Source organism: Numenius arquata, chromosome Z, assembly GCF_964106895.1.
Source record: "Numenius arquata chromosome Z, bNumArq3.hap1.1, whole genome shotgun sequence".
NCBI classification, from domain to species: domain Eukaryota; kingdom Metazoa; phylum Chordata; class Aves; order Charadriiformes; family Scolopacidae; genus Numenius; species Numenius arquata.
Window position 1 is genome coordinate 46113410 of NC_133616.1, and position 24075 is coordinate 46137484.

The following is a 24075-nucleotide window of genomic DNA, read 5'->3' on the forward strand; positions in this document are numbered from 1 at the left end:
ACCTGTTGGTTTACCCCATAAGCAAGGCAGATCAACAAAGATCTGAATATTAAACTTCAAAAAATATTTACATACAATCACAAATTCTCCAAAGCATCACTCACTAGTCAAGGAGTATTTTAAATTAAGTTGCACTGTTTTCTTCATATGCAACAACAGTGCTGAATGCCTCCTTTAAATGAAAAAGAAACAAAACCACTTCTAGTTCACAATGGAGTCAACATGCAAATTTCCAGAGCTGCCAGTCTTTACTTTTGCATTTCCATTTCTGCCCATGCTTCTTTGACATTTTCTTTTCCAAGGCTGGTAATGAGTCTGAGATATGCTTAGAGTACTTCATGGGCCTAATATTAGTAAATCATAATTTGTAAAGATACTGAAAGGAAAAATAATAAATTATTATGAATGTGAAGAATTGTTCATCTGGGCCATTCCAAGTTTTTTTCCTGAGGTATTGCTTCTCTGACTGTCACAAGAATCATTGCAAGAACCTTCCACGTTGCATGGGTAGAAAAGCTTCTTTTGGTGACCACTGTACTTTTTCACTCTTAATCTCATTCCACTACAGCTAGCCCTCTGCTTAGCAATCCCTACAAAATTAAAAGCATGAACAGATCAACATACAGTACAATATTCCTTTTCAATCCAGTTACCGGTTTTGTTTCTTTGTATGTTCCCTTGTAAATACACCTTGCCACATGTAGAACTTAAAAAAGTTTTAAAAATATTGGACTGACTTCTGAAAATGAAGCAGCTGTAGCTACTTGATCCATGTATCCACAAGATACTTTGGTGAGGGAATGTGACTTTCAGAAGTCAATCCAATATTTCTTAAAACTAGCCTACATAATAATTCTTTCATATATGTATTCTGAAGACTAATATTTTCTCTAACAATTTTTACCATTTTCCAAAAGAAAAGAAAATCAAGCTTCACACAGCAAATAAGTCATCTAGTTTTACAACTGGTTTAATATTTCATTAAGTGAATATGAAATCTGTAGAAAAGTAAGGTTAGGACTATCTCCAGATGTATCCTAAGAGCAATCAGTTGTAAATTACCACTTCATTAACTGAAAGACGCAGTTACTGAGGTTCTCAATGAAATAGCCATTTCCATAATTGCCTAAATTCTAATGTGAGAGTTGTGCCTAGTTGAGCCTGTATTCCCAGAGTTTCAACCACCAAATTTACTGGAATCGGTATTATTTACTGCAATCAGTATTATCTCTGCAGCTACAGAGGAAAGTAGTAAGTGACTGAAGCTGAGTTGCTTTGTGAAAGGATGCAAACACTTTCAAGTTCTTCTAGATAATACCTACTTTTGCTTATTCTTAAATTTATATTTGAAATGATTCTGAGTAATTTAGAGGCTTTGGGAATCAGGTCTGTATTTTAGGTGAGAAGTCTGAAGGACTTCAAAAACATGACATGAACAATAAATTACACAAAATCACTTCCACTACAGCACAGAATGAACTAATGAAACTCCTTCAAGAACAGTATAGCAGTTGATCATATAGAAAGAAAATATTTGTGCTATCCAGGTGTGCCTAAAAGTATTTTATGTGTCCATCCACACAAAAACCCCAAAACTAGTTAAAACTATAATCTGCATCTCTTTATTTATAAAAGGTACAGCAAAATATTCATGAATGAAATGCATACAGTAGCTGTTCCTTTGTGGGAACTAAATCTTATTTAGCAGATACCATTATGTGTCCATTTGTATTGCAATCAAGTGGCTCTCATAACCTTTCATAGTTAATGAAAACCTTCCAATGACTTGTCCCACTGCAGAGAGATGAGGTTCAATAACTAGGATTATGGAGGTAGAGATGATCTGGAGAAAGAGGAGTCCTATAAAAGAACACACTCAAAAATACCGAAGGCTTTTTAAGGATAAAAAAAAATCTTTAAAAACAGATCCCTCTAAAATATTTTCAGTGACCCCTTCCCTTCCCAGCTCTTCAATAGGCAGAAAATGAAAGTCCCATCTCTTAGCCAGCTGTGAGAAACTGGATAGCCCAAACTTCTGTTTCCACTTTGATTGCGCCCTTAAATTCCACTTCTACTATCTGCAGTCACTCGTCCTCTTGTCATTCAAATCCATGCAGGCAGCTGGCAGCCCAGTCATTCCCTGAAGCTTCTGGTGTGAGCTACTCACATGTTTCTTAGATCTAATCCAGTTTAGTCATTCACATGTTACACACAGAGTAATGCTTTACAGATTTAGCTACATTTAATTCAAGTAGGGATAAAACAAATCATTAGATAACTCTGATTCCATGTCATGATCTTCCAAAATCTTCTTTTTATTTGATTATTTTGATTACGCTTGCAGGAAGTCAAAAGCTTCAAGAAGATTAATTACTTTGCTGTCCTCCAGTGCTGCAATGCTTCTACGGTGCTTTCAAAGATTAATACTATATCCTCAGAGACACAGGTAAGCATTATCAACTGCGTTTGCAGAGAAGAAAATTAGGACACAGAGTGGTGCCATTATTGTCCTAGATGATAACCCAAACAACCAGATTTCAGACCTTTTTTTTTTTTTTTTAAACCACTGGACCAGTTTTGCCTACTGTAGCAACTCCTTGGGCTTATTATGATTCCTTATTTTGAATTTTAAGCACAAACTAGAACCAGATAAGCTTTCACTGCATATATAAGACACAACAAGACACTGATCCTTTCTCCTCATTTAAACACAAGTTAGTCTTCCATATATCAATCAGTCCATATATCAATCAAACTACTCTTGTAGTTTGTATATACTAGCATCATTTCTCTGCAGCTTTAAAAGGCAATTATAGACAAAACATCAGAGGAGGGGATTGTGAAAAGACAAATGTACCTGAACAAAAATATTCACCTTTGTTATCTCTCCTAATTACCTGTTTGGTACAGGCTCACACACAAAAAAAATCTTTTTAAATACAAAAAATCTTCTCTCAATTTCCTTCTCTCCATGGTCCTGCAGCAAAGTTACGAGATTTCACTTAAACAACAGTGACAATTGCAGCAGAACACCATGATGTTATTGAGGATGAGGAAAAGATTGAGAGAAAATGTCTACATAATGCATACCGAGCACACTAGGCCATATCCTGAATTCTTCAGTCAAGACTTACAAAAGGAACGATCTTATCTCCTCTTTGTCCCATATGTTCTACAGTCACTTACACAAGAACAAATGCATCCATGAAACCGTTCTGAATCACTATCATCTTTCACCTCTTCACTGCTATCAAAGATTGCATATGGCATAAGGCAATGGTGAATCAAGCTTCATGATCTTTACAGGCAGTTTTGCCTCAAAGAGTATGGGTAGGCACTGAAACAGAACAAATAGCACCAATATACAGGTAAAAGAAGAAATTTACAACTTGAGATTTGCTCATGGCATCCCTCCCTATAAATTAGCTCATGGTGAAAAATTAAACTTATCCGTATGTAAAAAAAAGTGTACAAGAATATTTCTGAATCAATGAGTTGTGTGCACATCTGCGGCAACTGAGGTAGATTTTTTGTTTCTTGTTCCAAATATGTTCCAGCACATACTTATTTAAGTTCTCAGCAATGCTAAACAAACTTGTATCTTCAGTCTCTTTCAAGGCAGGACTTTTTGCTAACTCTTTGACTCAGGAAGCGCGTTCTCTTCATCCCCAGGTTGCGTAGACTTGCTGTTTCCTCTTAATGTTAAAAATGAGTATCTCAGTCCTCCTGCCATACTAAAGAAAAGAGAATGAACAGAGGTGTCAGAGATACCTGATGTTGTATATACCATTTTATAGGTAAATAGCATAAATATAGAATAAATTAGGTGTGCCTCTGAGCTATGTAAGCCATCTGAGAAATGAGCCCTGAATAGACAAACATCAATTATCAGTTGCTCCAACAGATTCATACACACAGATGTAACAGCTCATCCAAACACAAAAAGTAACAACTCACACATCATAACTCGTATTTATAAAGGGCACAACTCATTCAGTCAATGTTCTCATTTCCCACACCACTTGGCTTTTACTTGGAAGCCTGACAGCTCAGAACTGTGGCTTGTGAAAAAAGAATGAACTTCAACCCAACATAGTAAAACTGCAGCCATGTTTCCATAGTTAAGATCTTACCACAGTTACATTCAACATCTGAAAACAGACAGGAAAAGACATCACAAATTGTAATGAACTTTACATCCTGAGGCAGTGAGTCCTCAGGCCAGTAGTTTCAAAACTGCATCACCCACGTGGACCAAATCAAACAAAACATAAAACTGTACCTCACTGAGAAAACTGCAGCTTTAACAAATAAAACCTATTCAAGTTCTACTCACCAAATATTTAGCCCTATAAAGTTTAACATGGAGAATATGTAATCTCCACCAACCAACATTCCAATGTAAGCAATGGATATATTCTGAAAGGAAACAAAAGCCATGCATTTATTGAAGTCAGGTTTGATATCCAAGAATATAAATGATATTAATTAATTTACTTTTCTAAGGAAATAGCTATACTCTAATGCTGGTCACTCTAAAATCAGTGTTCAAATTACTTTCACAGGATGTCAGCTTTATGGGTAATGTAACAGCAAAATAGAATAATAAAATCAGTATGTTTTCTAAATGCAGGCAATGCACTGAATGACTTTCTGGAGGGGAAAAAAAAATAAAGAAGAAGAAGAAAATAAGCCATTTTATGTTAGGTAAAATGGAATTATGGCCACCTTCTGAAAAAGTTCTTCGTATTAATCTTTGGAAGGCTCATTTCAAATCCTATTTCTTAAAAGCAGGTTTGGCGTTCTCAAGTATAAAAATTATGCTTTAACGTTACAATAAAGGCTCCTTACTATTGCTTTAAAAGAGTTACCACCTTACTTTGTCAATTAAATATGCATTGAAAGCACTTGACTGAAGTTCAAGACAGGCACAGTTTAAAGTTAAAGATTCTACCCCTCACCCTGCCCCCCATCAAGCTTTTGGAAAATTGTTCCCTATAGACAGAAGGAAACCTATGGAACTGTGTGATCGTTTTACCAATACTTTGTTGGTTTCACATGTTTTAGCAGTTAGCCTGGACAAGTACATCATTTCTACCAATTTCTGCTGGGGACTACTGCATCACAAAGTGCTTCTCAACTTTAAAGCTGTTCAGAATGTCTCAAAGACTTATTATTACTCAGAAATAGTGCTGCATCAGAAGTGCAATGCAGACACAAAATTTAAAAGAATGCTTTCAGGACCACAGAATGAAAACTACTAGATTAATCTTGCCAGCCTTCAAAAAAAACCACAAAAAATAAACAAACCAACCAAACAAAAAAAACCCCAAACAACTCTAGAAAGAGAAGTACCGTCTTCCTTTTGCTGATTTTGCTATGCTGGAGGTATTCTTTTCCTTAGTCATCCATGAAAGGGAGCACCCTGAGGACTGTTATTCCTGTGCCTAAGCTAGTTCGGATTCTGATAGTTGTTTGGCCCACAACTGCACAAGTTTTAATTCTTGCTAAAACTCTTCCAGCTTACAGCTCCAAGCTTCTCTCCAAACTGGCCTACAAAAAGGTGCTTTGGCAGTCAGTGATCTTCCCACTTCAGACATGCTGGCCTTGTCAACACAAAGGAAGCTGCACTGGTTTAAAGTTAAACTGAGTTAAAGAAAACAGACTGTAAGGACACCAGTTCAGTTTTAAGACAGGCATGTTTTGGTGTTAACCAAATTGACCAGAATTTATACAAACCAAAATGAAAGAATGCATTCAGCTAGAACACGAGTTCTCACAGAGACAGAAGCAGTTAACCATAAAGCAATAAACTCCTTACTACAGCTTAGCCGTTATTCTGTATCTATGAATGCCCTATTTATTAGCAGCAATGGAAACTAGATGAGCCCAAAGTGAAAGTGGGTTAATCTGTATCACTTTGCAATGGATCAGCATCTGGCTACCTTGACTAACTGACAGCAACTTGAACGGAAGCATGCTAAATGTACATCTTTTAATTAAAGTGGTTCAAGTTTCTCATGTAGGAAAAATGAAAATAAATAAATACTCACATTGCTTTCTAGAGTATACCTAAGCTTCAATGGAAGAAAACAAGGTCATTTTGTTGTGTGGATCTCCAAAATCTATGGCACAAGCAGTGTCTCAGTATTAGCCCTCATTTCGAGTTTCCAGCTCCAAGCATAATCAGGGTCACTGCTGAGTCAATGTTCTTCCCTGTCTATTTGACCATTCTCATCTCCCTCTTCTCCATAACTCACCTTGATGGCACCAACTACTGTCGTTGTAAGCGCAGAATTGTAATGACTGCATAGGACAGTAGAATACATCAAGAGAAACCTAAATAAAGCAAAGAAGAAATTTTTATAAATTACTTCCAGGGAGCTCAGAAGTTTAGCAACACTTTGAAATGTTCAACATTTTCCAGATCAGTATTTTGCTGGGATCTTCAATCCCGCTTGTTCCAAGCCCTATAATATATAATACAGATTCTGTGGATCTGTTTTATAAGTTGTTGATGTGCACACACAGACTACTCAAAATACAAATTAAAATGTGCTACTTGAGCTCTAACATCCCTATTTTCTGTGCTTCTTAAATGTCGCTATTTGAGGTTAGTTTGACCCCTTGGCTGGTGACGTGTGAAAGAGCAGAAAAGGGTCCAACTGATTTTTTTATTCTTGCCTTGACTCTGCAGTTCCAAGAGAAACAAAGCATTGTTTCATTACTTTTGAGTCTCTCATAGCCTTCCAGGTACTTTAAAGAACAAATGCAACGAAACAGTCCCTATACTAAAGGGCTTACATTCTATTAACTGCAAAGAAGTTAGATAATCAGAATACACCACCAGCAGAGAGACACTGAGTACAGAAAGTAAAAAGCTAATTGTCCTATTGTTGACCACTGTACTGTGAGGTCAACAACACAGATAGTACTGAAACAGTTACACTATTAGAAATAATTAGAAGGCAGGAAAGAAGACTGTGGGAAAATATATTTTCTTTGAATTTCAACATAACTTATTAGGGAGCCTTACATTTGATATTTGCAATTTGAAACTGTCATTAAAACGTCTTACTTGATTGCCCTGTGTCCTTACCCCAACAGGCAGGAAAGAATAAATTGAAAGACAAATAAAATATTTGTCCAGTGCTGGAAATGTGTTGCCTATTAAAAAAAAAAAAAACAAAACAAAACAGAAATAATTATATGCTATATAATCGCCTGTAACCAAATATCAAATGCAGTTAACATAAAAATGTGCAAAATCACAAAATACATTTGAGTCATACTATAATTATGAAATATTTATATTACTATTGGGAACAGTTTAATGCATTTAACTTCAGAGACAACAGGATGACAGCACCCGTGACACCTAGACACATTCTTGTAACACGTACAGCAGTACAGATATAACACTGCATGCTACAAGCAATGAATATAAATACAATACAGAGAATTTGTGGTTTTATATTTATTGATACCGATAACACTGTGATTAATATCATATAATAAATAGTGTTGATATGAGACAGAGAGAAAAAGCAAATAAATAAATAATCTCCTTGAAATCTATTTCATACCACAGATTCATTCATGAACAGCTTTCAAGGTGCAAGACTGCATTTTTGAGTTCAAAAGTAGATTAAATAAGCATTACTAAGGTCTCTCATCAATGAAGGTCGATGGAAAGACTAAATCATCACTTTGAAGTCTGCTTCTTAGTGATGTGCAGCAAACAAACACACAGTGCCACACAACAGTCACTAAGAAACATGATACAGATTCTTTTCCATCTCTGGTAACTCAAGGATATGCCTCATTTTAATCTGATTAGTTTAAAGTCATCTGTATCAGCACAAAACTCAGCAAAGGCTGAACACATCCCTGAGGAACAGGATAAAGGCTGTTTGCCCACGCTGAGCTGTGGCTAGCTGAGCCTCCACCACCTGACGTAACAGATTAGATGGATGTCGGGCAGCTCTGCCCTGCTAGAATTGTGCTGGCGTGCAAAAACAAACTGCAAAGTATTACAGATAGACACTCTGGAGCTTCTTTTCTCTTCCATTGCATCCAAAGCATCCATTGCTTTCCTGTCCTCCTAGTTAGCCAGCTGGTGAAGAACTGAATAACTGGGACACTCACAAACTGCAGTCTCTACAAGATGTGATAGCCACTGTTCCAGAACTAGCTAGAGAAGCAGAAGCAATCTCCCTATCACATAGACACGATAATGATATTTTGACTGGTGAAAGATACATGCTGTGCATTGTCTGTGATGGATCAAGGCAAAAAGCTCTCCTAGGGTAAAAGCAAGCCAACTTCTATGGCCTGAAACTCTGCTAAATACAGCTGTTATCTACAATGATTTCTTGACTTTTCATCAGTATTTTTCTATTTTGTGTCTTTTTTCTTTGATAGTTCCTGTGTGTCACATTGACAGTAGTCATCCACATCATTTAATGCAACTTTTAATATTAAATGACCAAGCCAATGAGTATGCACAATAGGCATTATGCATTTCTCTGATATTCATTTATTCTTTTCAGGTAATTAAGCATTTACTTGTTTGTGACAAATCAACATGTGGGCACAACATACTCTTTATTTTTCCCATAGGATAAACCTAGCAACAAGGTACACTTCCCTGTCCAGTTCTCCCAAAATGTCTCCAGCTCTGTCTGCTGGAAAAGCAGTTGAAACCTTACAGCCATACAAACTTGGCACCCACTACATCTGCCAAGAAGGGCATCAGCTGCGTTTTCCTAAACTGGCAGAAGGTCATGCTGGACTGACGTCACAAGAAGAGATTTCAAAATAAGAGCAAATATAAATCCATCATTTTCAGGGAATGACATTTTTTTCCACTTACAGCAGACTTCTAAGAACACAATGACAAAATTATGTGAGTCCAGGGCACAACATACAACAAAGGACACTGGAATGATTTATGACACCCCCAAGCTCTGTAACAATTTTCAGGGGCAAATCTCAAACATTTCCAAAAAGCAATACAAAGTGTCTAGACTCATTTTAGTGGTAAGAAAAAGGCAAGTCAGCAAGTCTGTGAGGGAGCCAGAAAAACACAAGCCTTCTGGTCTGATACTTCATGTGCCAGGACATACTGCCTACACTATTACAGTGTATTATGATTAGCTACAGAGAATCATGCTGTCAAGACTGTAAAAGGTAGGTTACTAAACTAGACTGAGACTGAACAGGAATCTGTTCTGTGCATCAGAATGAGAGAAGGCCTGGAAACTGTCTGTTTTCGGTATTTGCAATCTCATTTTAGAGCACGGGGCAAATCACACAGTGCAGCTGGATTCCCAACTAATTGCTCCAGCTGAGAGCCCCCAGTCATACATTAGTTCTCAAACACAGATTCATATAAGGGCTATCACACAAATTCAGCTTCTCCTGAGAGTGAATAATTATAAGTTCTTACCTGTGAAGGGCAAGTCCAAGTCACATATTTCAAGAACTAGTCACTAACATGGAGATAGGCCTACCTCTTTAAAAATAAACAAACAAAAAGCCGTTATCAGTCTGAGATATGCAATATTGCTCCTTACCTGCTGAAAGTCTCCAGTAGAAAAGCTAATAATAACTGTTGGAATCACCATGAAACAAGCATTATAGAAAAGGACACCATATTTTCCCAACTCCTGTGAAAAACGAAACATGGTGTTTGGAATTACAAGCCATTTGAGAACAAAATACTAAATATTACTCGGCAATCCTTCTGAAATTATTGTCAATGAGTAGAAAAAACATAGTACACTTCAATTTAAAATACAATCTTGTGATTATTGGGTTCAGTGTTTAGTACCGAGCAGAGTTTCCACTTCCAGTCACTTTGTATGCTCAGTAGAGTATTACTGTTCTGCTATACCTTGAACAGTTTCTTTACAACATCAGCCAGTCACAAAATTCCCAAGGCACTGGTTCAGAACTGCTTTGTTTTAGACTCCACATAAGTCTCTGCCTGGCCAAGGGATTACCTATTCCATCTACTGCAAATCAACCACGAAAGCATAAGGCAGGGTGGCTCCCTGGGACCAGCATAACAGGAAAATTAATGAATTCTGAGTCCTAGATGGAGCATCTCTAATCACTGGTAACTGATATAACTTCAAGCAACTTGAGGGATGCCATATATCCTGTTGGTTAACTTGCTTCACACAAAGGCAGAAGATTGGGGGAATGAAAAAGCAGCCTTCCATTCCTCCAGATTCAGCCATACTACTTAGCAAATCTCCCCAGCTTATCTCTTGCTTTAAATGAAACCCCAAACTTGGCAGAAAACTGTGAGGCCATTATGTGCTGCTTATAAAGAAAAATACAGAGTCTGGATTCAATGTGACTCCTGAGATTATTAAAAGATACATATTTCCACTGTACAGACTGAACCACAAAAGTCAGTGACAAAACCTCTATCCAGCACTTCCAAGACTACTCTTCGCTATGGGTTGGTATGTTTTTATGTCACTGTATTTGAAAAGCAGCCTGCTCAATGTTTACATAAAGTATATTGTATAATGGTATCGCCTAATTCTTTAGCATATCTGGTTTTGGTGTAGACTTGCTTTTAGATAGCCAAAAAAGATAACTGTTGTGGTTATTGGCTCAAACTGGACAGGTCTCAGTTCCTACCCACAAGTTTATTTTACATAAACTTCACTTAAAGTGTGTTTCTAGTCAAAAAGTCATGTTCCTTAGATATATTTAGATATATATCAAGGCTGCAGCCAAACAATTTGCTTTTGGTTTAGATTTATTTCATTTTTTTTAGCCAAAAGCAGTGTTTTAAAACCACTACAAACTCTACCTAAAAGACTTGAGAGAAAATAAAATACACTGTTTATCTAAGCCTGTCCTGAGATACTAATAATGAGTTCTTCCCAGGCTGTTCTGTATTAAGGACACATATATCACCTGAAATATGAAAGCAAATGAAACTATTTATCAGTTCATAACCACATATTCATATAGTCATATAATAAGAAACCCATTGTTACCATACTGTCATAACATTAAATTCAGCCATGACCCCACAGTCACCTTTGGATCAATTTTCTGCTTTGTGTAAACTCCATTTGCCGCTGTGAAGATATCATTTAGCAATACAAACGTGTAACCCTCCAGACTAAAAGACAGATCAGACCTGTGAAAAAAACAGTATATTGTAAACAAGCAAAGAGTATACAATGCATTGCATTACCTAGAGAAACAACATAAATGAGGAAATGTAATCCTGAGAACTCCAGCAAGTCACAGGTTTTCCTTTAAGCCTTCTTTGTAAGTCAAGGTACTTTATACTTCTCCAGTCACAGGACCATCACAAACGAATCATCAGAGAGTTCCCAGTACTCAGTGTGGAAGTGGCAGGAAATGTTCAGTTTCATTCTGTGAAAAATTCCATCTGTCTCAATCCTGACAACCTGTCCAATTATTACTAAGTATACTTATCTATTCCTTTTAACACAAAAAGTAGCTAGGGAATAAAGTCTGACTATTTGTTTTTTACAGTCAGACCAGACATATTGTCATCCTTTCTGTTTTGACTAGTTACCTCATGCATATAGGGTAATTCATTTAATAGGACATGGCTCTATCTGAGTCACATCACATGGAAATTATTTACCTTTGTACACAGCAAAGCCAAGAAACAAAAAATAACATCACATTTCCAGTTAAGTAAAGGAATATTCAAACAGAAAGAAAACAGAGGAAACTACTATACAAGTGTTTTGTAAACTCAATCTCACCTTTGAACTTGTTCAAAGTTATTAAAAAAACTAGACATTGCCTAATTCAAAACAATATTTGACAACCAAAAAAACAGTCTTTCTAACCAGAAAAAGAATATATTTTTCTAATATTATTAAAATACACTGATACTATGAAATAAAAGCAGCATTCCTCACACAATTTGAACTTTGCCACATTTATGATCCTGCAAACATGGAAAACCTTTGTGGGGAAAAAGAAGCACACAAATACTTCCAGCTGGAGTTAAATTTTTCCCTTTGTATTCCTGCACCTCCCAATGATGTCAGTAGAGAGATTTTTCCAAATCAACTTAATCCAAAGCAACTGATCTCAATCTAGGTTTACTTGGAACTTAAAAAGGAAAAAATCCTCCTGTTGTCCTTTCTCTCATAACATGACTTTGTATAACAAATGAAAACCTTACCCAGCTGCTATGAAAGCCCCAAGAATGATGGCAAATACGCTGACTATAATACTCAGTGGGTATCGTTTCCTGTAGACAAAAATTAGACAGTTCACATTTTCATTATTTGAAGAGGAGATTAAATGGCTATCTGCCTGAAAAGTTTCCAAGTTTCAGAATTAGTAATAACAGAGCATTTAACTGGAGGGCATAGTCTTGATAACCTCACAGAAGCAATGTGATTGACCATGTCCCATGCTATCAGACCTTGGCCCTGAGAAAGTTTCAAAGCAATTAGTAATGACAGAAGATTTAACAGGCGAGCACAGCCTTGATAACCTTACAGAAGCAATGTAATTGACCATGTGCCATGTTATCAGACCTTGGCCCTGAGAACAGAGATTGAAAAAGCATTGTAAGCAATCCGCTACTAGATAATTTTAAAAGTAAAGATTAAAGGTTTAAAGTAACAGCACTGGAACAAACTGTAATTTACTGTGTATTGGTATTCATAATGGACACAGTTCAGTGTCTTCCAGCAATCCAGTCAAGGAGAATCACTACACATTTCTCATGTAGTTTTTCATCTCCCTTTTCTTGGAGAAGACCCTGTATAGCACACTATCTGGGCAATTTTTCAGATAGATACTTATTTTGAAGTCAAACCGAAAACATGTACTTGAATGGAAAAGCGCAGAAGTTTATCATATTCTTCACTACGTCTATACCAGCTCTGCCACAGAGTAGGGAAAAGCATACTGTAAAACTATTTTGCTTCTTACACCTGAATTACTTTATTTAGAAACATCTCAAGTACTTATTTTTGCACCATACTGCAATGTGCCTTACAGACATTCCCCTAGTCATTCTCCCAGGCTAGTCTCCAGCTCTGAGCTAACCTGTGAGAAAAGATTTATCAAAACAAATTGTACAATGCTCTTGAAGAAACCCTGTTTGTCAAAGGAGCATAGATGTGGACCATTGTCCCAACAATAAAGCTGTATGCAGTCTCTAGATATATTAGGCTTTGATCACAATGACTCTTGACAGTAGGAACCAAAACCTTCACTGTTTTTCAAATCCTGAGGTAAACCAGCAGAGTCTCTGGAGTCCTTTCATTTTCAGCCCTGAGGGCTGAAATACACTGCAGCAGTCTGTATGAATACAGTGTTCTGCTCTTAAGCTTCCCTTAGGTTAGGATGTTGCTTACAGTCATACACCCCATTGCTGTAGTCCAGCTGATGACAGCCTCACTGACTCACGGTTTCCTCACTTGTCTGCGGCAGTTCTCAGGCCAAAAAGAGAAGACAGCAAGTTCTGCTTGCCCTGTGAGAACTTAAAACTAGAAAAGAATCCCAGAGCATCCTCAATTATAAATCACAATGATAACTGCTGTTGCAGACAAAAGGAGAGGACAGTCTGCTTGGGGGCTTTTTGAAAAGCTTTTTACCTGACCATCACTCTCATGTTGCCTGGATTCAGCTTCAACAAGCTGTTTTTCCTCTTGTGATCTCACCGTAACCAAGCACAAGCCATCTGGATAGAACTATGATGGTGACAGAGCATGATGTATTTATATTTATGTTCTTCCAAGTCAGTACAACTGAAACTAGTGATCCCAAGCTGCAATGGCATACAATTCTCAATTTCTCATTAAAAATAACAGAGGTATCTATCATTAAGGAGTTTTCTGATCAAACAGCACACTGGTAGATACCATTTTGCTTCATTAAAGTGGTATGGTTTTAGACTTGACCTAGAAAGCTACTCTACATAAGCAGACTGCCATACCATCATCACTGTTTTGTGACATAAGCATCCATCTGTTTGAAGCAGTTTGCAGCTTAAGGGCCTCCAAGACAAGACACAAAAAATAACCGCTAAAAGCACCTTAAGCTGTGCTCTCCTTACATGATTCCTGTGCAACAGTTAAAAGAAGAAGCTGTGTAAATGAGAACAAGCTGAATTTTTTTCCTGTGTTCACTAAAATGCATGCATCAGTCTTCAAAAAAGCTACTTAAAACCACTTTATTTGCTTTTCTCTACTTGTCAGTAAAAAGCACTCATTCTATATTCTGAGCAGATGCCACAAGTAATCCATTTGATATGATCTAAAATAAAGGTATCTTAAATGAAAAAAAAGGATCACCGAAGTATGATGATTTCCAGCAGTAAAGTAAGTGGAATGGTAAACTTCCTGAGCACTGTAAACATCGGCAAACTGTCAAAAAAAAAGATAGAAATCCAAGCATAGCGTCAGATTAACATCATTTTTATGTTCTAATTCTTATCTAACTTTACTAACCAGAGGATGAAACTGTTAGTCCAGCAATAAGCAATCAAAACAAATTCACAGCCACTTAGCATATAGAAAAAAATGTCAGTCTAACACTAGAGACAGATTAGATAACCAAATCACTGAAAAATAACAAGATCTGCCAGTTTGTAAAACAATGCCACTGGCTACCTTTTAAAAGGTCCCCCTGCAAGAGTGAAATTGAATATAAAAACTATTTTCTACCCACCATAGCCCCTATGAAATAATGCTTTTGTAGAATTCATGGGCAGGGCAAGTAAAAATTATTTGTATTGTAAACTTAAAGGATATGATATAAACCCGTCTCTGAAAACACAGAACAAAAATAAAATAGAAAGCAAACATGCTCTAGTAAACAAGCGGTACTTTTCAAAAAGTCAAATAGATCCACAAGAAAAAAATCAGAGAAAGTACAAGAAACATGAAAGATGGGACCAGCTGCAACTACCAAACAAACAGCTACTTTTGAACAACATATTGTTGGTCTACATGAACTAATGCAGTTGGAAACCTTTTCGATTAATTTGAGAAAACACTTGCATCTGACATGAGAAATCTGATAGACTGGCCATATGGACCAATTAATCCTCTGCTTAAGGTAACTATTACCAACTGCATTAATAAATGATACAAATCGTAACTTAGAGTTTAATCACTTTAAACAACAGACATTTTGAAGTTATGCATAGGATCATCTACATCTTACAGACAACACAAACAACGTGGAAAATTCCATAATGTAAATAAGTGTTACATAATGTAACAAAATACAATGTAACAAAATGTTAATGGTAGAAACACTGCAGCCATTCTTACTTTTCTGTTACAAAAATTAGTTATGAATGGTAAATCTAAAAGACGTATGTCAGTCACAGGGGGAAAAGATAGTGCACTTATGTTGAAAACCACCTAGTAAACTTTTTACTTTAAAATTACAGTTAGGGAAATGGGAAAGAAGAACCCATGAATCAAACTTTTACAGGACTGAAACTACTTTCATATTCACATTGGCTGAAGTGCAACTAGGAACAGTACTGCCGAAGTCCTTATGTCTGCCTGAACAGTCAGTTCAGTGGAACAACTTCTGAATGCGTACAACAAAGAGATGCTGAATCATTCATCTAATATTGCTAGTCAGAGAAAATTAATTCTATAAATAAAAAGAAATGTAAACAAATTAAAAGTTGTACATGTTATCTCCCAGGATCTGTCTCAAAGTTATGAAATGCTGAAAACGTGAAAAATTCTCCATCTAGGTTACTTCAAAATCCTCGAGATCCTGTAATAACATACAAGAAACCACTGCAATGGTAGTGCTGTATCTTCCAATCCTGGTGCAGCCATCATGCTTCTGCACTCCTCTTCCACAGAAAATTTGGTCATTCAATCTATCACAGCAGGCCCTCTAAACAACTTACACCTTTTTAGTACCAGCATGGAAGCAACTCTCATAAATCTATGCTTACAGGCATACAGGAGCCAGCAAGCCCTTCAGAAATCTCTTGGTGCTCAGATGGGCTAGGCCACCACCACCACCCCACTGCACTGTAGTTTTTCCATCTCTTGGTGACTCCTAAAGAATCTGTACCGACGTCATGGTACAAGTCTTTTCCTTCTTCTTCTTTCTTCAAAAACGTCTTTCTCACAACTTTCAAACTCTCTGGTTAGGACACACAGGAAGAGGTGAATGCTTGGGTGTGAGGGGAAAGTGAAAGCACTTTTATTGTCACAGAGGAGTATTGTGATTTTCTGTCGGTACAGGCCTGGCTGAGCCCCCCTTAAAAAAGCATACAACTTGTAAACAGATCAAATGTTTGGGTAAGAATTTCATAATAGTATCAGGGGTTTAGACAGACAGACATCATATGCATTTAAGTCCCTACAAAATGCTCTTCTTTAGTGATTTTTCACTCCCAGAAAAGAAAAGGGTTAAAACTCAAAGAGTTTACTTATAACTTCTATTTACTGTACCTGAGTTTGCTGGTACTTGATAAACCACTTATGTGGTTTCCAACATAAATCAGAGGCAGAGGAAACAACTGCAATAAAATTAAAAGCACAACTCAGATTATTATGTTTTGAAGCATTGTTGAGAAACTTTACTTGATAGAATTTAATAGCTGTAATATCAAGAGCACTTTTAGCAAGGAAGAGGGTTTTTTCAAGGAAAAAAAAATCTAAGTATGTTGCAAACTGAGCTGCAGCTCTATTCATGTGACCATGCGCAAACCACAGCTTCACTGATTTCATTAGAAGAGTTCCAATCTACCTCTAATGGGACTCAGACGCTACAGTAAATGTTAATCAGGTTCATTTTAATTACAGTAATCCTCAGATCAATATCCATTCTAACACTTGAATTGTATAATAATGTAATATATGTAATGTATATAATGTAATTTAATATAAAATTATAATAATTTTGTATAAACATAATATTAATAACAGAAGCTAAATAATCAGGAGAACAGGTGGAATAAAACAATGAATAAACTGTAAGTATGCTGTGCTTCTCTAGGTACTCCACATGTATTAGTATGCCTGGAAAATACACCATTTTAGATCTACCCAACAAATCATGCTATGCGAGATACTAGAAAGGAAAGGTAAGTAGGGGTAAATTGAACTTTACCTTTTTTTTGCTTCTTGCATAATGAGACTGACTCACACAGAAATATATGGTCCCTAACACAATACAGAGAAACAACAACAGAACTTCAGATGCTAAAGAAAACATACAAAAAGTCAGGGATCCCTATGCAACATTCAGCTGCAGCTCAAAGCTGTTAATTCTCCCACTACAGAAAAGTTGCAGACTAAAAGCAACCAAAGTCAGCAACGGGGGGAAAGTTGGTGTGTACATCTAGTTCTACTTACTATCAGTCAAGCAGAGCTGAAACGGCAGAAAGACAAAACAGATCCTCTACCCTAACATGTGTAGTAGTTTCTGTTGTGCCTACACGCGCTTCAGGAGACACTGTGTGTGCTGGAGGCTACGTCCTCTCAAAGCATTGTGTGCTGGAAACACATACAGATTAGTAGGCTGCACTTTGTCTATGTTAAAAATTCTACATTTCTTTTACAGCAAAGAGGAGAGGGGAGAAAAGTGCAGTTAAAGTTAACCTTTAAAGGAAAGTAACAGTAAAAGTACACAGGACTATAAACAGGAGTGTAAGTAACAATAAATATTCAGCCTGCTCACCTAAGTTTGCAAAAATTTTGTAAAGCACTATCTCTTCAGCAGATTTTTATTTAGAAACATTTGTTTCATTTCATTCATAGGATGAAAACAGAACTGACATTACATTATCTTTCCTCTGGACTTCATCTATTGTGAAGACAAAATTACAATACCCAGCACAATGCCAGAGATCAGCGAAACATTTACTTAAAAAGGGTCCAAAAAAAAAAAAAGAGAGAATTCCAAAGCTTCATCACTAAAATAAGGACTTTGCTACTTTAAAACTCCAGCTGAAAGCACCAAGGACATAAACCAGCCCAGGAGTGAAAAGCAATGACAATCTTTGTGTCAATGAAATTAAAAGTTGTCAAAAGAATAAACAGTCAGTCAAAGGGTGCTTTAGAAAGTAAAAAAATCAGTAATGAGCAACCCAGCTGATTCACTATGACTAGTCAAATCCAGCACTACAAGCAAGTTCTGGATGCTGCAGTGTCAACTGCTCCCAGCACACGCAGGAAAGTCTTCCAAAGGATAGATATTATTAGAACAAAGAAAATGAGTGGTGTATTTTTTTAATGCATTTGTACTGATGTTAAAGTGAAGGCAACAGCAGAGAGAGAGAGTAGTGGGACTGGAGGAGGTGGAAGGAAAAAACTTCTTGAGGTCTCAACAAGCTGTTTATACACAGAACTCAAAACGGCCCACTGGGAAACCTTCCTCTTTCATATTTTGGAAAAAATAAGCACTGTCCATTTTATAATTGATGTTATAGATATTCCTGCAAGATTTTTACATGCAGAAATTCCAACAATTTCAACATGCATTAAGAATAAACAGCATGCACCAATGGCTATGAGATGTTTATAGTAAAACTCATACTGAGAGTAAGACAAGATTCTGCAATGAAGATGCTGGCCTAAAAAGCTATGATATCTGAGCCGTCCAGCAGAGCTCAGAGCTAACTTGCTCTGTATCTCTGAGCAAACACTGACCAATACTCTGCAGCAAGCCATAAAACCACAGGCTTATGCATCAAAGTAAAGCTCCAGCAACATTGCACCATGGATATAAACATCTACAAGGATCATCGCAGTTCCTAATCTGAGATAAATAAACATTCTCTCATATTTTCTCTGTCCTGTCTCTTTAGACTACACACACTTAAGGTCTGCACGATGCAGCCAGCCCCTACCTACAGTGTTTTCAATGAGCATTATTTTAGCCCCTCCTATGTAATCTTATGTTTGGAGTCAACTGTTGATCGTGTTTTTGGTCCATCACATATTCTTTCACTATTGTTTTATCACATGTCCCATTCAAATTTCCAAGCAGCCTTTCTCCCTTCATGCTGTGATCAAAATTCTTTCTTAAACACAGACGTCCCATCAATCCCACAGGTAGCTGTATACATTCAGAAAAATACTTCAGGAATTTGAAGGAGTTCATCCAGTTGTATGAAGGTACAGCACCCTTTCCCATGTACTGCATAACAAAATGGCACCAGATTGCTCTGCAAACAAAAGGCCAGAATATTGCAGAGAAATTAAATAATCAAATCCAGTATTAAATGAAACAAAGATACAAATAATCACATTTGACAAATGCAGATTTTTTTTCTGTTCTTCTATCTTGTCTCCATAAGAAAGAATGCCACTGTAAGAGGTAACATTTTCTTGTTAATATCAAGACCTACGTAATCCTTACCTTCACAGGTATACTTTTATCAAAATCAGGGAAGTGAACAATCTTATTCAGTTTTGACACATACAATATAAGTATAGTGGCTGCCATCTAAACAAAAAGAAAAAATAAGAAGTCATGTAAGAGCAAAATTGCAATGTACGAACGAAAGAACTCCATCAAAGACAAAATCTATGTATGAATTTGACAAATTCATTTTGTATTATGTATTTCTTTCAAAGAACAACACAGCACACAATTAATAAACTGGATCAACTTAATTCTTATCAATTTTGCAAGTAAAATATAGACATATGCTTTACTACCTTGAGAAAATTAGTGGCACCCTGTGAAACAATGCATGCTGAGAAGGAGCTGAGAAAATAAAACAGGACATGAGCCCAGAATAATCATGCTATTTCCACTCAGAGTGTTGTTTAGTCTGTGAAATCACTCCTACAGCTTTTTTCGGTAAAGTAGAACAGGGGTTGTGCATTGATCAGTCTGTTGACAACTTGATGAAGAAATAATAAAGTTACAGATAGAATGAAGGAGAGTATTTGAGCAATCACACACCGTAAGAGTTTATGCTGGCTCCAGGGAGGAAAAAAAAAATATTTCCTTATACAAAAATACAACAATTGGCTATCTAGAGGATGAGGTGGAGTCACGTTCTGCAGGCTAAAGCATTATACCATATTATAAGCACTTTACAAAGTGTTCAGGGAAATCCTGGAAGGATCAGTCAACAAGAAATGGAAATGCCATTGAGTCTTAGGTTCTGCAACGAAACAAAGCTGTATCATTGCTGTGCATACTGTATACACTTTACAAAGTGTTCAGGGAAATCTTGAAGGATTAGTCAACAAAAAATGGAAATGTCACTGAGTCTTAGGTTCTGCAAAGAAATAAAGCCATATCATGGCCCTTAACACGAATTAAGGCCACAATTTCTAGTCGTTGGTTTCCACTGAAACATGATGTGTAGTTCCTTGAGCAGTTTGGATGTGTGTCTCTTTCCCCCTCTCACACAGCAAAGACTTTACAAGACATTTTACTCTATCCAGCACCAAACAGTAGAGATGTCAGACTTGCAGTATCCTGTTTTCACCTCCTCCTCACTACCCCTTAGCTTGTAACTTTGGCAGAAAGTAAATCCTCTCTTTTAAATGTATTTGCCTAATCAACGCTTCAAGGCTCCATCTTCTCCAGCCATCTCTCTGCAAAGTCACACGTTCTTTTTTTATGGACCATGTACACGAACATTTGAACTTCATTTTACTAGGACGCCTACTAACAACAAAAATAACAAAAACCATACTTCTTCTGCAGTACTGCAAATTGTCTACAGGCAAATATAGCAACAAAGAACCAAAATTGTGTGAGAGTCATGCTGGAAAACGGGTGGGAAAGGGGGAAGAGATTTCTGAGGAAATACATGGTTGGTCTACAAACAGGGGCAGCATCTCTGCATATAATCTACAAACGCTCAAGGACTCTCATAGAATCTATGCACTTGCCAGAACAAATCCTGACAGTTTTGAAGGCCAGATCTCTTAATTACTGAACTCTACAAGGGGAAATAAATGTCAATTCCAGTCCTTTACATGACTCTTCCCAGGCAATAGTTTTGACTTTAGCTGAAACCTCCTTGATCTCACTACAACAAATCACTTTCTTACAGTGTATCTAATCCAGAAGACAAGCAGTGCAGTATAACAGAGATTTCCTCCCCCAACAATAGACTTCTATGCTAACACTAGTTTAATTTACAAAATAGTAAGTTCATTTAGTGTGCTTTACTTGTGAACATACCTGTCCAATTCCAAGAAACATTGGTGATGGGAAGCTGAAAAGCATAAACAGGTATTTAATTGTGAGGAAACAAAAAGAAGGAAAAATGATAAAAAAAAGAGTTTAAATTTAGCACCAAAGTCAACAACTGTACATGTGGATGACTGGCCTGTCTTTCAGAAGAGCTCAGGAACTGCTAGACTTACAGGAGTTCTAATGTTTTATTTCTACAACAAAACACGTTGCATCTAAGTATTATAGCATATGCACAGCTTAACCATACTAAATTGCTAATTGTTTTGGGGATATTTGTAAGTGAAGGTAACACACTTGGAGAACTCTCCAATGTGTGATTTTTTGAGTGGCATCACATATACAGTACACATACTGAGATGGTATAATAAGCGCACTTGCCCTAACTTGGAAGCTTATCTCCACAGCCCAAACACACTAGCGATATGTTTCTGTGAAAAGAAAGTACCTAGGTAAATGTTGTACATCTACATTCAAATGTTCAACATCTACAGATGTTGAAACATCTATCATCCGCTAAAACAGCTAAATTCCTACCATAAACCTTCAGTTAGCTTTAGCTGAAAGCATGGATACTTGAATGTTAAGAAAGCAGAAACTTTAGCAGGACACCTGAAGAGCCTAAGTACCTACATTTTTTCCCCTAAATCTACATCAAGTTAAAACCAATAAAGGTGTGGCAGTAACTGCTAATTCACTGTATGCATAATGAAATACAAGCAATGAAGTTCGTTATAATGGATGGCTGCCTTATGCCACAACCAGCCATGTCTGGAGCCTCTCTGCCCAAAAGTCAAGGAGCTCCCTGAGCATGATGGCTCCTGTTGCGTCCCAAGAGTCTCACAGCATTTTGCTGGACTGCCCTGTCAGGGATGTTCACACACCAACCTGCATCCGGGGAATCTAAATAAACCCCATTTCATTCTCTGCGCACATCTGCACTAACAAATACCTAAGGCGGGTCCACGTTCTCAACAAGCTTTGTAATTTTCCATTTATCAAGGCTCCTTGAGGTGCTAGTTATTTATTGCAGAAGCCACCAGGAACTGCTATACTGCTACTTGGTGTGCTGTGAAGTGTACATCACAAATGACTGTGACTGGGATGGCAATATAGCATTAGCAAAAGAAAGAAATGCTCTGAATGACAGCAGGAAGGCCATAAGGACACTAGAGTCATAACACGAGTAAAGAGTTAGGAGCAGCCAGTAGTAAAAGAGATACTGGAAAACAGAGGTATTAGGGGAGAAAGAAAAAAAAAAAAAAAAGTAGAAGAAACAGGACTTAATCATGTGACACATTAACAGCTACACCATATAAATATGGAGATTTCACTCATGTTTACTATGCAGATTTCTCCAGACATTTTTGATTTGCAGAGCCCTAAATATTCCCAGCAAGGCTGTAAACTCTTTATACAAAACTTAGGCTTACTGATGGGCATGTTGTCCTTGATTATCTCCTATGGATGTGCTACATGTATGCCAGGGACTTACAGGGAGATGCAGACTGTATGATGAAAACCACAATAAAACAAAAAACTCAGCTCGCCTCATCTATCACTTCTGGGAGATGTTCTATACAGCTGTTACACATTCAAATAGCACTGAACATTAGAAAATAACAGCAAGTTTTGCTGTTTAACTTTTTTCCTTTTGTTTTGTTGGGTTTTTTCCTTTTCTTTTTTTAGGTCATAATGTGACAAAACACAACAAAAGCAGAGCAAGCCTTTTAAGTAAAGAATATTGATAGTGATATAGATATATTGATAATATCACTGCTACAGGAGGACAGTTCCATATGGGATGGCCGATCAAGTCACAGACATAGTTTTTCAGTGCTTTTGTCATTAGGAGATTTTCTGAGGTTTGCTTCCCATTTATGACTGCCTCAGAAAAGAATGGTGCTCGCAGGAAGGTAACAAGATTGGCAGCAACAGTTAGGGGAAACGCTGTTTCCCTGAAGGGTCTGAGCCGGTGTGACCAGCAAAACACCAGCCTCAACGCTGGGAATAACGACAGGCTTTCAAGGGAAAGACCAGCATGTTTCAAAAACACGCCTGCCCAGGACTCCGCCGCCGGGTGGTGTTGTACAGGTATTATGTACTGGGCACAAACCGGGTCTGGAACTAGAGGAACAGACCCCAGTCTCAGCACATGCCCCAACACCGCCGGTGCTAAAAGCGCCTGTGCCGGTGCGCCAGCTGATCGCCCCGGGTCCGGACCCGCACCGACGCCCCCAAGTTATGCTCAGCGTCATGAAAACACCTCCCCGGCGGTGTGGGGCGGTGCGGCCCCGCGCGGCTTCTGGAGCGAAGCACTGCCTGCCCTCTCTGGGAGAAGAACGACACTGCCGCCAGGCCGCGGGGATGGCCGGCCGGGACAGGCCCCGCCGCGGCCTGCGGCCCGGCCGGCCCTCACCTGTAGGCGCTGAGCAGGGCCTTGTTCACCAGCACGATGAGGAAGGAACACGTCCCATAGAAGAGGGCTGAGAGCACCCTGGGCAGCGCCGAGGCCGCGGCCGCGGCCGCCACCTCCCCCGCGGCCTGCCCGGCGCTCATGGCGGCGAGGAGCGGCGGCGTCGGGCAGCGCTTCACCGCCGGCTGCAGGAGCACGACCGGCCGGGCGGCCGCCGCCCCTCCTCCTCGCCCCGGCACGGCCCCGAGTGGCGGCTGCCGCAGGGCGCCCCCTGGCGGGACGGTATGCGGAGCCAGGGCCCGGGGTCCCGCAGCCGCGCCGCGCCCCCGCCCCGATCCGGGGGCGCCGCCGCCCGGCCCGGGCCGGCCTCCAGCGGGGGTGTCTCTGTGGGCGCCAGCCCCCCACCACCGCCGCTCTCCGGGGCCCGATGGAGAGGGAAGGTAAGCGGGGGTAAAAGTCCGGCGCCACGTGCG

At 38.4% G+C, this 24075-nt stretch overlaps 1 protein-coding gene across 1 annotated transcript; it reads right to left on the reverse strand.

The window, feature by feature from the left end:
• Nucleotides 1-1607: 1607 nt before the first annotated feature.
• SLC35D2 (solute carrier family 35 member D2) lies at nt 1608-23745 on the reverse strand. Its single transcript, XM_074166444.1, has 12 exons — nt 23606-23745; nt 21175-21208; nt 19384-19470; nt 16470-16537; nt 14331-14402; nt 12203-12271; nt 11068-11170; nt 9579-9671; nt 7100-7167; nt 6261-6339; nt 4337-4419; nt 1608-3734 (listed from the first exon to the last, which is right to left on the reverse strand). Exons 1-12 carry the CDS (start codon nt 23743-23745, stop codon nt 3632-3634), a joined length of 999 nt encoding a protein of 332 aa, XP_074022545.1. The 3' UTR covers nt 1608-3631.
• Between the last annotated feature and the right edge of the window lie 330 nt (nt 23746-24075).

What these genes read in the sequence shown, in the direction of transcription:
- SLC35D2 (XM_074166444.1), bottom strand. Translation starts at nt 23,745, where the DNA reads ATGAGCGCCGGGCAGGCCGCGGGGGAGGTGGCGGCCGCGGCCGCGGCC. An exon ending in TGTTTCTTGGAATTGGACAG is followed by an intron (nt 19,471 to 21,174) that starts GTATGTTCACAA and finishes CTTTTTGTTTAG; the next exon opens with ATGGCAGCCACTATACTTAT. An exon ending in CAGTAGTTGGTGCCATCAAG is followed by an intron (nt 4,420 to 6,260) that starts GTGAGTTATGGA and finishes GTTTCCTTTCAG; the next exon opens with AATATATCCATTGCTTACAT.